A 15,154-nucleotide genomic window follows, 5' to 3' on the forward strand; every position below is an offset into this window, starting at 1 on the left:
ACTGAAGTAGCTTCAGCACTGTGGAGCTATTTATCCTTTAATTGCTATTGAATTTCATGTGGGTGACTCATTGATAGTGGTTTAACATTAAATTTTGAGTTACAATTATTGTATGTGCATTTGACTCTTCTACTTATCTGAAGAGTGTTATAAAGATATCATTTCCATTTGAGACTTTGCAGGTTGGCTGACTGTGGCTGCTCTGCTGCTCTTCAGTGACTGGCCAGTGCTGGGATTGAGGATTCCTTCATTCTCTTTGCTTGTGAATACCCTGGTGTGATGGGGAGCCTGGGAGCTTTCCTGTTTTATTCAGCATGGGTGGCACCAGGCCCTCAAACCTAATGCACTTTTACAGTACTGCCAGAGAGACTGACTACCCTGCTGTTCCATCTTAGACACTCAACTCTGTATTTACTGTCAACAAAACTTTGCACAGGGTGAACTGTCACTGGGTCACACCACAACATTGCTCTGTGCAAGACTGTGAAGCAACAACAGCAACCAGAGTCTTAAATTCCCCCCAGAACAGCCTGGATGCTAAACCCTGGCTCTGCAGCATGGATCAGGAGAAATCTAGACCATGATTAGTCATAACAAACAATAAAGCTGTTTACAGACAATCAGCAAGCAACACTGCCTTTGTACAATTAGCATTTTAGCTGTGTTGTTAAACTAGGGGAAAAAGCAAGCAGTTAGGAAATGGACTTGTTAATAATTTTTAATGATTACCTGTGGTGTTAGTAGCATGATTTAGTTAACAGCTCATGAATCCACATATCCACATAGAACTATTTAGCTTGCATCCTCCAACAGCTGTATTAAAACATATATGTATAATAATGACAGCTACATACCTGGCAGTACCATCCAATTGCTCTTTCCTTTTATAGAAGAGAGGATGCATTACAAGAAAGCAATGAGAGAAAAATCACATCATAAATTCAGCATATTTTTAAAATATAAATTGCTAATCTACTGCTAATACCTTATTCCTCTTTTGTTCTGTAACCATAACTGACAGAAAAAGCAGAATAAAAGCTACATTTTCAACTAGCTATAAAACAAAAAAAGAAGTGATATAGATTTCTGAAACCAGTCTGTGCTGCTTAGATTGGCAATCCAGTCTTTAGTGAGCAGTGATCTTCCCTGCCCTCCTTCCCAGGATCTTATTTGCAAAGCACCTAATTAATTTCAGATTGCATCTGAATCACAGAAGAACCTACACAAAATGAGCAAGTTTGAAGTCACAGTAATGAGTCCAGACTCCTTATGAATCTGAGAATTATTCTCTGAAAAACCCTGCAGTCAAGAAATCCTGAAGAAATTACTCTGTAATGGAAAATGTGGGAATAGACAGAAAATGAAAGCAATGAAGAAAAGGAAAGAAATGTTCTGAGCCTTAATTAAACCCTTTTGGTGGGTTCTTTGTTTTTGTTGGGTTTTTTTTTGTTGTTGTTGTTTTTTTGTTTGTTTTGTTGTTTTTTTTTTGTAGAGATTTCCTTTTTGAAGCACATGAAATTGATTCTAAAAATGTATTGTGCCTAAAACAAAGAAAGGGTGAGTATTTGTAATTTGCCCTTGTGAAAGCAGGAGTCTGAAACATTTCAAGGCAGTCTTGAGCAACAGCTGGAGCTTCAGTATCAGGTAAGTGAGCACAACTATGCATGGAGACCTCTGAGTTGAACAGCAGTTTAAGGGCACTTTTCTTCAGAGTGAGGCACAGCAGCAAGAGCAGGAGGAACATTTAGAGCACTAACTTGGATATGTAATGCTCATTGTTATCAGCTCATAATCTGTAGCTAAAGGTCTTGGTTTTTCATAGGGCCATACAGGTTTTTAAAAAAAAAACATTTTAAAATGTTTTTTTTTAAATGTTAAGATCTAAGTGTGAGAAAGATGCTTGTTGGACAGGCAAGGAGAGTGAGGATCAATCTAATAGCCATAAACAGATAAGCATCCATTTTATCTGAATGTCTTTATGTATGGAATACTGTCACTGAACTCAGAAGTGGTGACTGAAATTAAACCACTGCCTCAGAAAAGATTCCTCTTCTTCAGAAGAGTTTTCTGGAAAACATCTGTTGCCTACAAAAGCCTCACTGATATATATATATATATATGTATATATATATAAAGTCTGTGTTTCCTATCCTGACTGATACTTCACAGAAAATGATGATGGAGAGGTGGACAATGCACTTACCTGAAAAATGGAAATGATACAATTGATTCATAAAACCTCCAGGTAGCAACTAAATCAATCCTGTTGGGGTTAGTAGCATAGTATCTCCAGGCAGCCTAAATTACAAGGGAGAGGAAATAATTAGTGTTAGGTGAAGTTATTTCCCATCTGACTGCAGCCAGACTCTGTCAAAGAACATAACAATGCACCTGAGTCACTATCTGGAAATTAATTACTAATCAGCCATACCAAATGAGTGCCACTATATGGAAAAGCTTTTGACACTGAATTTTGATCTTGGAGGGCTGTTAAAGGAGACAGGACATGGAGAGAACCATTATCAGAACATGACATTACATTAGACTAAAATGGTTTTATTGTCCTGTCTGGTATGTCTAAAAGAGCTTCAAGCACTGCTGGACTTGTCCAGTAATTCTGGAAGTACTTAAGATAGTTTGCCTCCTAATGTATCATCAGAAGAAATTTCGCTAGGCAATTTTCTACTTCAGCATTTAGTTCAAATTAAAATTCCCCCCCAAAAATTTCCCCAACCTGAAACCCACTAGCTGCATAAGCTACCTGATCAATGGAGATGCTTTAATTTAAAATTAAGTTCCATCAAATTCTATTCACAATTCATGCCTGCAGCCCCTCTGTTTGCTAAAGTGTGTTTTTAATGAGAACAGCCATGAATTTTAATGCCATTCAGCCTATTTCTCCTGAGGACTGGCTCAGTCCTGAGCTCCAATGCTTCCATTTGTTATCACAGAAACTTTCTCTGTCCCTCTGTGAAAATGATGTCATTTACTTAACTGTTCTCAGGATGTGCTCCACACCTAGTAAGAATAAATAATTTCAAATTTGTCAGCATACAGACAAATGATTTTAAGCTTAATATCCTGAATTCATAACAAAGGCCATAACTGGGCTCTTTTCCCATTGAATTTCTGGATCATCCAATGACATAACAAAGGATACAGGGTGCAGATTAGTTTTTAAACCCCACATATACTATTTATATTATTTGCCTTGATTGAAATTGTCACTGTCTATTGTGTTACTTCTATTGCTGTTTTCACATCAATAACAACATAACTGTTTGCACAGAAAAGCATTTTCTCAAGGGAACTGAAAAAAATATGTATTTTGTAAAGAATGTGTTTTCAACAGCTTGTTTCCTGTTATTTTGTGGCAGTGATGAAGAAGCCAGTTGGTTTACAGAAGCTAGCAGATGAGATCCTTTCTTTGCAAGACACTGTTCTTCTGAAAGTTATTCTGGGAATTGAGAGATTCCTCAAAACTGCAAAGGCCTCTGCATTATCCAGCTCAACTGACAAACAAAAATTCTCACCTCCTGCAAAGGGAAGTGAGAATTTGGGCAGGGGAAAAGTGGTAACCCTTGCTAACATGATGCAGTATTCTTCATGCACAGCACTTTTTCAAGGAAGAAGAAAGGGCTGCAAACCTGAATGAGCTCAGCTGCTGGCTTTCTTCTTTTCTCAAAATGTTTTTGACGATGCTGCTCCTGGACCTTCAGTGCCAGCCCTGACCCCAGAATGCCCTGGAAGCATAGAGTGATGCAAGATTTTAGACTTTTCTTACTCAGAACAAAAGGGATTAATGATGAGAGGAGGCAGGGTGGAGATGGAGATGGCTACAGGGAGTCTCTGTGCAGTTCCCATGCCTTTCCTGCTGCTCCATTCATGGGACAGGAGGTTGTCATGTTCCTCTCAAGGACCACAGGCCACACCAAACCATTAAAGGTCCTAAAGAGGCTTCTTGAATGTCTACTGCCTTCCCAAGCTGGTGGTTTCCAGCTGCTGTGTTACTTTCCATTTCCACTGAAACTCTGCTTGCATGATACAAGGGCTGTGCTATACCATGCTTTGGATCTGAGAGCTCAGGACTTGTCATCCTTTGTGAAATTCTTTCCAAGTCTGGATCTAGAGGAAAAATATCCTAAAATCTGGGACTGGGGCAGTTTCTGTTGCTATTCAGCCCATCTCAGTCAGATTTTGTCTCTTTCTTATCTGAGGACATTGCAGACAAAGGAAATAAAGGGCTGGGTAAGATGGGTCAAATTCTAATTATTACATTGGTGGGCTCCAAATCCTTTGAAAATATGTTTTGTGGGGGTTTTGCTAATAAGTACCAGTAAATTACCAAATGCCAGTGTACAGTCTCATGAACTGCCTTGTGATTTCCTATATTGTTCACTTGCTGGTTTAATTCTGTCCTGTCCAACTAGCACTGTCAGGCAATGCCCACATAATGACTTGAGGAGTATTGGGGTGACATATTATTCCCAATAGGCTCGGTGCAAAGCTGGGAAGAAACAAGTTCCATTTCCTGATACAGACCCACTCAAGAATCTGCAGTATTTCTTTAAAAGAGATTTGGTTCCACTGGTGATTTTATTAAATTTACCTTCTTTTTGCAAGTGCACAGAGCTGGGCTGTGTCTAACAGAGGAGGGGAAGGTACTTACTGCAGGAAGAGCAAAGAAGGACACTCCAATGAGAGAGAAGGTGGCTGCAATCAGCCGTCCCTCCCATGTTTTAGGGGTTTTGTCACCGTATCCAATCGTGGCGAGGGTGATCTGTGGGCACAAGAACCAGGGTTTAATGTGAGAAAAACAAAGCCAACAGCTCTGTGTAAATGCCACCATGAAAGCTGTGTATGTAACTCAGCCCTGAGGATGCTCATGCACAGCTTGGTGGAATAGGATCTTGAGGATGGGTCAACCAATTTTTTGGTGGCATCATAATTCCAAGGCACTGCATGGAGAATGGCCTTGGTCTCAAAGCAGCTGCCTCTTTCAGGTGCATTTGCTGCAAGTGAACTCCACATAAATCTCCTGCTCACCATCAGTACACAGTCAGGAATGGGATTTGCCACTTTTAACAGCTTGCAGACCCTTAATAACCTGTCAGAACTAGCTCTACCTGAAGTTCTGGTGTTTTTAAAACAAAGATGTCTTTGTGAAAACATTCTCCTTTCTGGCACATTTGTTAATTTCCAGCTGTGTACATTTTCTCATCACTGAGACTCCATCTAAGTGTCCCGGATATCAAAGGACATGGAAACATCCAGGTGTTCTAGGCAACACTTGGTATCTTTTGACTAATAATGGGGGAAGGGGAGTATTTTATATTTATGAGTGAACTACATTGAATAAAAAATATGCTGCTGAATTTAAGTCACAGCATGACATAGACTTCCTCAACTATCAGTAACAAAGCAACATGAATTCTGGAATGGTAGGAATATCTGATTGAATGAGTGGTGCAAACCAATACTCCTCTCTTAATCAGAAGAGACAAGAACAGATGTATCAAAAGTCCCTCTTGTTCAGCATTTTACCACTAATGGCACTCCCTGATCTTTGAGGAATGCATGTAAGACATGAGAATTGTTATGTTAACCTTTCCAGAAATATTTTTTTACTTCCTCCATCTGAACCCAGAGATATCTTCAGTCACTGCCTCCATAAGAACTAAACCTGCTATGCATGTCTTCCTCAACTGCCCAAATGTTTGGTGCTCTTTGACAGCCCAACAGACCCATCCACTGGGCACCTCTGGCTCTGCCATTTTCTGAGGAACACAGCTCTCACTGCAGGACACTGCTGGCATGAGAGCTCAGTCTCCCATAGTGCAGTTACACCTAAAGAGATGCTCCTCTAAAAGAGATTTCCCAGGCACCAGGAACACAGACTGATTTCTGAAGGAAATTAAGCACCTAAGGGCCATTTTCTGAAAATTAACCTGAAAATCAGCAGGGTTGTAGGTTCTGTCAATTGGTTGTAGAGGCACCCCTACTTTGATAATGTTCCTGTGTAATGTGCCTTTCACCCAGATATAGCAGCACTTGTACTGTAATCCCTAAAACTTTATCTCTTCTTGGACATGAAGTTTTAAAGAAGTGTATGAGGTAATTTTGGCGTCACTTACCAGCCCCCACCACAGTGCATCTGCATAGGTTTCAAACTCCTCTTTCATCTCCACCCCATTAGCATCTTTTTCAGGAACATCTTTTTCAACCAGATAAACAAGAAATGAGGATAAGATGAGTGTCAGGAACCCAATGTACCAAGCAGTGATGAGCTCCTGCAAAAGAAACAGATGAACATAGAGGGGCTGAAAAGAGCCTCAATATCCACAGGAGGAGAGAGAAGCACAGAGGGTAACAGCAGAGCTGTCACTGCTGGCTGTGGTCACATCCACGACCAGCCCAGCTCAGCACTTAGTGGGAAATAATGCAGAGATTTACAAGAATTGGCCCTCACACAGAACCTTCCTTAGGAGCAGCCTGGAGGAATCTGCAGCTGTGGCTCTGCGTTAAGCTGGGCTAAGGGCTGAGCTGCACCCATGGCACAGGGGGATGCAGGGCTCTGATCCTGACCTTGGCTTTTTCCATTCCTTCTGCCCCTGGCCCTGGTCAGTCTTGGCAAACAAACCAACAGCTCTGCCCTCTCCCTACCTCCAGAGAGCCAAGGCTGCAGGAGGCACTTCCATCTCTTCAGCCATAACAAAGCTGATCCCATCATGAATGATGTTTTAAAATTGAATTCATGCAATAGGAACAGACCTTGAAAATATTCAGTGTGCAAACAAATCCCAAACTTTCTGTTGTAGAGAGAATGATTAAAGTGGAGTGCCCCATAGAGGCGGGGCATGCAGCCACCCAAGTTAAAATCCCAGAATGCCAGAATATCTGAAAAACGGCAGAAAATTGTTTTTTAGGTCTTCAGAGGTAGGTAAAAAAATCAATATTCCAATTCATTTTTATCATTCATATTAGTCATTCATCCAATTCAATTCAGTGTATTGAGACAAAAAAAAAAAAAAAAAAAAAAAAAAAAAAAAAAAAAGTTGTAGCTGATAACTATATAATTGAAACTTGAAATAAGTGAAAAACTTTCCTAGCTAATTTCTGGTGTGCAGTCACAGAAGGAAATTAGCAAAATTATTTTGTCATTGTCTCCAGTAAAGCAAAGTTCTCACAACCCCTTCTAATCTCCCCCAGCCAGCTGAGGTCTAAAAGTGCATGGTGAGAAACCAAACAAGTAATACTTGAACGAAATCCCACACAATGAAGCCTTTAGCAATTCTAAACAATGTTTTTGTTACACAGATTTCTTCCACGATCTGTTTCCTGAGAAACATTTTTGACATAAGTGTTTATCTGCCACCTGTCTTGTAGCAAGTTTATATGAGGAAGAGGCAGAAGTTCATAAGAAATGAAGCATGGTGGGCATCCCCATTAGTCTGTGCACAGAAGCAACGTCTAAATATGCTATGCCAGCTGGCATTTTAACCTTCAAAACCCCCTAAGATGTCAGGAATGTCATTCATGGGTAAGAAAAAGCAGTATGTAGTGGAGTATATGTCATTTTTCTATATCCTGTGCAGATGAGAAATCTCATCTAGAGGATGAGATAGCAGATATTTTAAACAGAGATTTTAAGCAGATAGTTTTTGACTTGTAATAGTGTTTTGTGAAAATGCAAGAACACAAATACCTGTCTGGTGCAAGACAGGGTATGTCTGACTACAGCACCAAGTTGGGCCAAGCAAAGATGACTTCAGAAATTTTTGCCTTTCAGGATTCCCACTGTATCCATCTCTGTATTGTCTGACCTAAGCTTCCAAAGAAAAATTTTGCCTGTAGCTCCCTTGGAAACCACATTTCTGTGCATATTTCTCAGGCTACTCAGCCTCTTTCCATCCCTTCAGAGACCTACTCCATCTGTTGATCAGACAAGTCTGAGACGCCACTACAAACATGTTGCAACTTCCCAGGCTTTTTTTTGTCAAGGATTTCAGCATCCTTCACTACAAAAGGGATGTCCCTGCTTTCCATTCACAGTAAAGGCAAAATTATTGTTGTAACATGTGGGAATGAACATGGTCTCATTTCCCAGCATCACTATTGAGCACAGACAGGTAAAACAAAGGGCAAAATGGTTCAGAGAATGGAAAAGGGAATAAACCTGAAAGAACAAAACTGTATTTTGAACTGCTAAACATAACCCCAAGGCACTACTGTACCTGTAGATCCCCTCTCTTCCCTTTTAATCTTCCCCCTCAGTCCCATCTGAGCCCTGCAAGCTCCTCACTCACTTTGCTGTGTGCACAAATGGCTGATCCCAAAAGTTTCCAGGTGCCGCCGCGCCGGTCCATGCGCAGCATCCGGAGGATCTGAAGGAAGCGGAGGCTTCTGAGAGATGTTGCCAGAACATTGCCCTGGTTCCCAACAGCAACCACTGGCACTGAAGCAATCAGCACAAAGATATCTGCAAGGCAAAAAGGACAAAGCCTGCCAACAAAAGTGGCCCCATCACCTGCTTCTTAATCCCATCTGGCTGTGCTGCAAATTTCCCTAGGCGAGTTTCAGAGCTGCCTGCAAATGCCTTCTCCTGCCAATTAATCAGATATCTGCAGCTGCCACACATCAGTATCAGGCACAGAACCCCCTGGAAAGCCTTGGGATCTATTTACAGATCAATGCACTGGGCCAGAGACACTGAGCTCACTTAGGGATGCACGGAACAGTGTCCTAATCCTGACAGAAAATCAGCTTTAGCTTCATCTGTGCCACTGGAACACCACAGTGAACAGGTCAGCAGATGAGAAATTCAGGTTTGATGGTACCATTACTATTTTATTCTTCTTCTTTTAGTTTTCCCACTAAAATCTTGTAATCAGTACTACTATTTTTTTGAAAATGCTCACAGGAGCAATTTGCTGATAACTAAAGAGGTTTGAAATGTGAATAAATTATTTTTGTTTTCTTTCTTTTTTTTGTTTCCCCCTGCTTTTTGATCCTATATACACATACAAGAAGGAAGTGGCACCAAACAGCTTCAAACATGCTCTGGGCACTCAGTCTTTGATTATTGTCTTTATATTCTATTTCCAGCCAAAAAAGTGGATTTCAGATTTATTCACTTCCAATCATTCTCAAAACAAACTTGTACCAGTGGCAAATGAGAGATGATTTTAATAAATCCAGGATATCTTCTGGTTTTTACCCAGATATCAATGAAGATTCATACTCAGGAGTGAGATGACACTGTTACTGAGAAGGAATGAGACAGAATCAATCCCACTTGTTCACATCTGCTGCCTTCCCAAGCCTACTAAAATATAAGTATTTGTACAACAGTAGCACCCAAAGGAGCATGACTAAATTGAGGATAGCATAGATGCACAAAGAAAATTTGTCACAATTTTGTCTACCATTTAGATCCATGAGATGAACAAAAGGAGAGGCTTGTATTCATTCAGCACCATGGCTCAGAATGTTATGTGCCGTACAAATAAAGAAAAAAACCCAGTGCTTGGCCTGAAGAGAGTTGAAACAACTGAGGGTATCCTAAAATCAGTGAATGAATGGGGATGACCAGTGTTCAGGGCAGACTGAGCTCCTGAATGTTGGCTGGTTGGTTTGTGGATATAATGAGTAGTTGCAGGAGGGTATTCAAACATGAATAATGAGTAATTGTGTGGATAATTATAGGCAGTGCCTTCCAAGCTTGAAAGACAACATGGGTGAAATCACAAAGATACTTATTTGTAAATACAGACAACAATACAATTGTAAAACAAAACACAAATATGAAAGGGAGCTGGGGAAGATGGTATAGAGTCAGGTTTGAAACTGAAGGCAGAGAGAGTCTTCCTGAGGATGAGCTTAAGAAAAGTGAAATGGGGCTCAGGACAAGAAAAACGCATTTGAAGAGTAGAAGGATTCATTTTTTTTTTCTCATTTACTAGGTAGCCAAGTGTCTCTTAACTACAAGTTATTTCTGGGTACTTGAAATAATTGCTCCAAGCAGGACAGAAGTCCTGGCATAAAGGGCAGATATGATTTTGGTGCTCTTTGCACTGCCAATCACCAGTTTTTTGATATCCCCCAAACTGGCTTAAAAGGAAAAGGGACCTTAATGAGGCAAACAGTAGTAGAGAGTAGGTGCCTACCCAGCATGCACAAAGGCTTCCTGGCAAATTTGAGTCTCCCCCTCCATCCTTTGTAGCGACAGCAACAGCCAGCAGCCCAGATTCTTAAGGCAAACTCTGCTCCAAAGATGAAAATGGCAAAAGTTTCCTGTATCGAGACACAAACAACATTGTTAGTCTCACAAGTTTTGCAGTAATTTTGAACACAAGGATACAGTTGAAGGAAACAGATGAGGTGCAAGTGTGAGGATATGTGTAAGAGAGAGGAAAAAAGTGGAGGAGAATCGAGATTGGTGGCAGAGGCAAGGCAAAGAGGGGACACAGTTTTCCAGCCTGCTAAGTACCATGCAGGAAGGATTTGCCCCTGCTGTTGGGTAAAAGTGAAGTGCTCACCCTGGAAGGAGAATCACTTCACAGAAAGACTTCCTGCTCCACACAAAATGAGGAGATGTATGTGAGGGGTGACTGCAGAGTCTCCAGGGCACTCTGTGCCCACCCCCAGGGTCAGCCACCAGCAGCTCATGCAGCCACATCTGTCCAGACAGGGCAGGACACAGGATACTCACGTGGTCATAACTTTAAAGCAGTGATAAAGACATATGTAAGACACATTTAAGGCATATGTTATACCCTTAAATTCCTGGTGGATGAAAGAATGGGATTTTCCACCTTGCTCCAGACCCTTTCTAAGCATGGGAAGGGAATGGGGAGCAAAGAGCTTCTCTGAGGTGCTCAGCAGGGTGGGGTGCCAAGGGCAGCCTGGGACACATGGTTACTTTTCCTCTCTGTGAATTGCTGGCAAGAAGGAAAAGGAGACTTTTCCTCATGCTCATTGCCCACAGCTTCTAAAAGCTGCTGAGAGCCATGTAAAAACAAGCACAGGAGAAGGAAAGATAGGTAACCTCAGGCTTTTTCAAATGTGAAAGATGGGCCTAAGCAGGGTAACAGAGACCAAAAGCAAGTTTCCCATTCCCTGAGGGATGAAGGTGTTTTCATTCAGGCACGTTTTGAGAAAGAACATGCAAGAGGAATTCACCTTTCATTCCTTTTGGCATTTAGCTCTTGCTTGAATCTATATGTCTCTGGAGGTACAAGGGGAAATGGAAATTGAGATCCTGGAACTAATTTTAGTGTGCAGTTTCCCTAGGGATACTTTAAACAAGGCCAGGTTAAGTGAGACATTGTGCCCTGTATTTTATGATAGCTATGGGAGCAAAGAAAGTTCATTTTTAGGGTCATTTTCATAAAATGTTGAAATTGCAATTTTATATTTAGGGAGGGTTTTTTCTATTTTTTAATTCTTCTGCTAAATGGGAAGCCTTGCTGAAATAAAGTCTTGAGCATGAACTTCAGCATTTATAGAACAAGCAATCTGGAATGTGTTTGCTGTGAATATATTTTCTCTCAAAGGCACTGCCTGCAGCAATTTCAGTTATGCTGCTATTGGACAAAAACATGAATCCAACTCTGATGACCTCCCTTGAAAGAAATACTAGGATTAATAGAATACTATAGAATGAATCAAAAGTGTTGAAAGATTCCTCCAAAAATATTTTTCAAGTGTGCTTAGATCTGGCACGGTCAATAGCAAATTTCCTGATAATCTGATGGAAGGACTGTCAGACAAATGCTGAAAAGCCATTGTTTAAAAGCCTCAGGATAGGGTCTTTGCTCTCATTTTCTTTTTGTTCAGGAACCTCACTTACATTTTACTCAGTTGGTGTTGACACTGGACTGGGAACTCTCCAATATGTAAGTGCACAGTCACTGCTCCAGGAGCAGGAGCAGAAGCCTCACTGCATGCACAGCTGGGAGCAAGTTTCTATCCCTGCTGATGGGGCTGATTTCATCCAGGACATTACCAGGGTGATGCAGCAGCCACAGTTCACTTACCAGCAAGAGGAGCCAGTCTCCAGAAACTGTTTCATACTCCTTGAAAGTTGTCAGGACTGCTAAGATCAAACACCCCAAGACAATCAGAAACCTGAAATGAAATAAAAAGCACAGCATTTTTAATCCCTTCTCTATTTGCACTGGAGATATTGCCTAAAAAATCATGAGCAGAGATCTCCACGGGATGGCTGCTCCCTGTTGGTGAGAATGAAGTGGGTTCTGATGAAGATCAGAAGTTTTCAACCAGGTTGGAGCAGGGGGAATTGGCAGTCATAGCAAAATCCAGAGTCAGAATGTTGCTGGGACAGACATGCTTTAATCAACCCACATTCTTCAGGAATGAGATGGGTGATAGTGCATTTTGGGAAGGGCTTGCATGATATGCAGAGGATTGCGTTGCTCAGGAGGTCCATTCCAAGCTGTGTGCTGCCCAGAATGGCACTGCAGTTACTGCCAATGGATCTCCCTGGCACACCCTGAGGCCTGGGAAAGAGAAAATGCTTCACTACAAGGCAGCACTGGAACAAATCCTCCCTTGAAAACTGCATTTCATTTCTTTTTCTTTTTTCTTCTCTTTTTTGCACTCATTTCTATGCAGATGAAAAGACAAAAAGGTTTGAAAGAGTAACAAGAGAGGATAAATTTCTGCTCTCCAGTAAACAAAGTATATGATAAATCATTGCCCCTGTGTTATTTTCTGCCTATGAGGCTCCAGAACACAGAGATTTGACTAAAAATTTAACTCCCACAGCTGGCAAATCCAATTCAGTCTAATTGATCTGCTTTGGAAAATTATTCCCAGGTTCAAGCTATTCAAAATCTTTTATAGAAGTGAAGAAAAGGGGCAAACTCATATTCTGGTACTTCATGTACCCAAATCATGGGCATTTTAATGTGTTTCCAAAACTTGATCCACAGGAACAGAGGGGCAGGTGGCCATAGAAATATTTTGAGTTTAATGAATAAATTAGAAAGATGTCTTTGTAAAAGCTCTGGATGCTCTTCTTTCATAACTAGGGTACATCAAAGAAATGATAGGCATTAGGTACTGAAATCACCCAGGGAAAAAAGCTTGTGAAGAATCAAGCTGTGTTTATGTGTACTACCTGCTTTGAATTTCAATCTGGTTCCTGTAGTGTGATTTCATCTCTTGCTGAGAAAAACTCCACTTTGTTTCACTGGGTGAGCAGAGACAGAGCCTGCAGAGGAGGCAGTAACAAGGCACTCAGCTCAGCAACATGAAAACCTTGGGTTTTCATTTCCTTCATGTCTGAGAAAACCTAGGGCTAAAGAGGGGTATTCTGAGAATGTGTAAATTATTTGCAGCTGGAGTGAAAGGACAGAGGTGAGCTCCAGATAGGTCCTGATGGTTTTTGGGGGAATTTCCTCCAAGCAGAGTCCACTAGCACCCTACATGCAAGGAAAAGAAAACAGTAAAACACTTCATAGCAAACCCTGAAGGATTACTTTGCAGTGGCTTCTCTGAAATTCACTGTTCTTATGCCAGGAAAATTTCAGATCAGCCATTTTGAGCAAGGTCATAACAGAGGTAAATGTGTTTGCTCATGCTAAATAATTTTGGATTTCTTTGGCGAGTTTCACCTTTTCCCACTCTTCAGCCCTGCTCTAGAGCATGGGTTATGTAGTTGGTAGGAAACAGACCAAAATATGTCTTTTGCATCTACCTATAACCACACTACTGCTTCTCAAGACATTTGGCAGTTCATGTAGCAATTTTGTAGTGCTCCTTCCATGCCCTTGAGTTTTGTCACACAATATCTTGTTGTCCCCTCCATGCAGTTATAAAACCAGTGGCTCCTTGGCTTCCCAAGACCCATGATCCAGCTGTCCAGAACCTCCAAGAGCAAACAAGTGAAAACTAAACAAAGGCAACATGATCTCTTTGATTAACTATAAGCCACCTATACTCTGCCACACTACAGCCTTTAGAGTGGTAGCATCACCAACACCCCATTTAAAGCCTTGAGCAGCTGCTCCTTCGTACTTTCCACTACAGCCACTTCTTTATACCATGTGAAAATTCAGTCACCCATCAGCTCACAAGTATAATTTTAGTGATTTAATAAAAGGTGAAACACACTGAGAGCAGTCCAAGGAAATTACATCATCGCATTACATCATAGGTACTTAAACTAAAGGCATGAAATTACAATGTCATTTAAAAAAAACACTGCTGTCAATTAAAGATGATGTACAGAGTTTTGTCCAAAAGGAAGACAGAAGATAACTTAGTAGTGAAATCATCTTTTTTGCATAAAAATGCCCGCGATTTTACCACTAGAGGGTACCGGTGCTCCACAGAGCGAGGGGCTGCAGCTCCCTCGTTTTGGAACAGGCTCAAAGCAGTTCGAAGATGCTCAGGTGGTCGCAGCCATGTATTTGATACAAGGAAAGGGGTCTTATAGTGGTAAAAGAGTTTGGTCAATAAAAATCCCTGATGTTGATACCAAGGAACATCTGCTCAGTGCTGTTGGGGGTGCTGCCTGTTCAGTTCCTCTGTGTGGCACAATGCACGCGGCAAGTCCCAGCTCCAGTGAGAGCCCACCCGTGAGGACAAGAGGCCATGCAGGACAAAACACCCTCTAAAAGTAGGGTGAGAGGATCACAAGAAGACCACAAGTCATTGTGAGTAATCTTGAGGGCAAACCTGAGAAGAGATTGTGGCCTGAACCCCCCATTTCAAGAAGGGCATGAAGCCCCTCAGAGGTGCCATTGCTGAGGGGGAGCTGCAGGCCCCAAACCCACGGAGCCCTCAGAGCCTCACCCCGGGCTCCTTCCTGCAGGACTTGGGGTAAGAAGGGATGAAAAGCCCATGGTAGTGCCCATAACACATCTTGGAAGGGTCTGCTTTCCTCCTGCTGCACCACAGCTGAAGGGTAAACACCAACTGCAAACACCCACAAGTTAATCAACTCACATCTCAGCAGTCCTCCTCAGCCTCTGCAATAATTATTACTGCAACTCAGAGCATGCCATCAACTTTAATCTGCACTGATGCTGTGCAGTTCAGCCTCTTCTGGTCTGGATCTTGATGGTTTTGAAGCCTGCAAGTCTTCCTGTGTCCTCTTTCTATGGAAGATGTCACTCAGATTCCA

The 15,154-nt window shown here is 41.6% G+C and overlaps 1 protein-coding gene across 2 annotated transcripts in view; it reads right to left on the bottom strand.

Annotated features, from left to right (window-relative positions):
* KCNQ3 (potassium voltage-gated channel subfamily Q member 3) overlaps nt 1-15,154 on the bottom strand; it is a 194,217-nt gene that overhangs the window by 24,691 nt on the left and 154,372 nt on the right. For both annotated transcript variants that reach the window (XM_063174317.1, XM_063174325.1), the window contains exons 2-9: nt 12,039-12,129; nt 10,167-10,293; nt 8,307-8,479; nt 6,135-6,290; nt 4,670-4,780; nt 3,648-3,743; nt 2,204-2,298; nt 855-881 (exon numbers count right to left, since the gene is read on the bottom strand). In XM_063174317.1, coding sequence (XP_063030387.1) covers nt 855-881; nt 2,204-2,298; nt 3,648-3,743; nt 4,670-4,780; nt 6,135-6,290; nt 8,307-8,479; nt 10,167-10,293; nt 12,039-12,129 — 876 coding nt within the window. The remainder of the gene's footprint in view (nt 1-854; nt 882-2,203; nt 2,299-3,647; nt 3,744-4,669; nt 4,781-6,134; nt 6,291-8,306; nt 8,480-10,166; nt 10,294-12,038; nt 12,130-15,154) is intronic.

Source organism: Melospiza melodia, chromosome 1 (assembly GCF_035770615.1).
Source record: "Melospiza melodia melodia isolate bMelMel2 chromosome 1, bMelMel2.pri, whole genome shotgun sequence".
NCBI lineage: Eukaryota > Metazoa > Chordata > Aves > Passeriformes > Passerellidae > Melospiza > Melospiza melodia.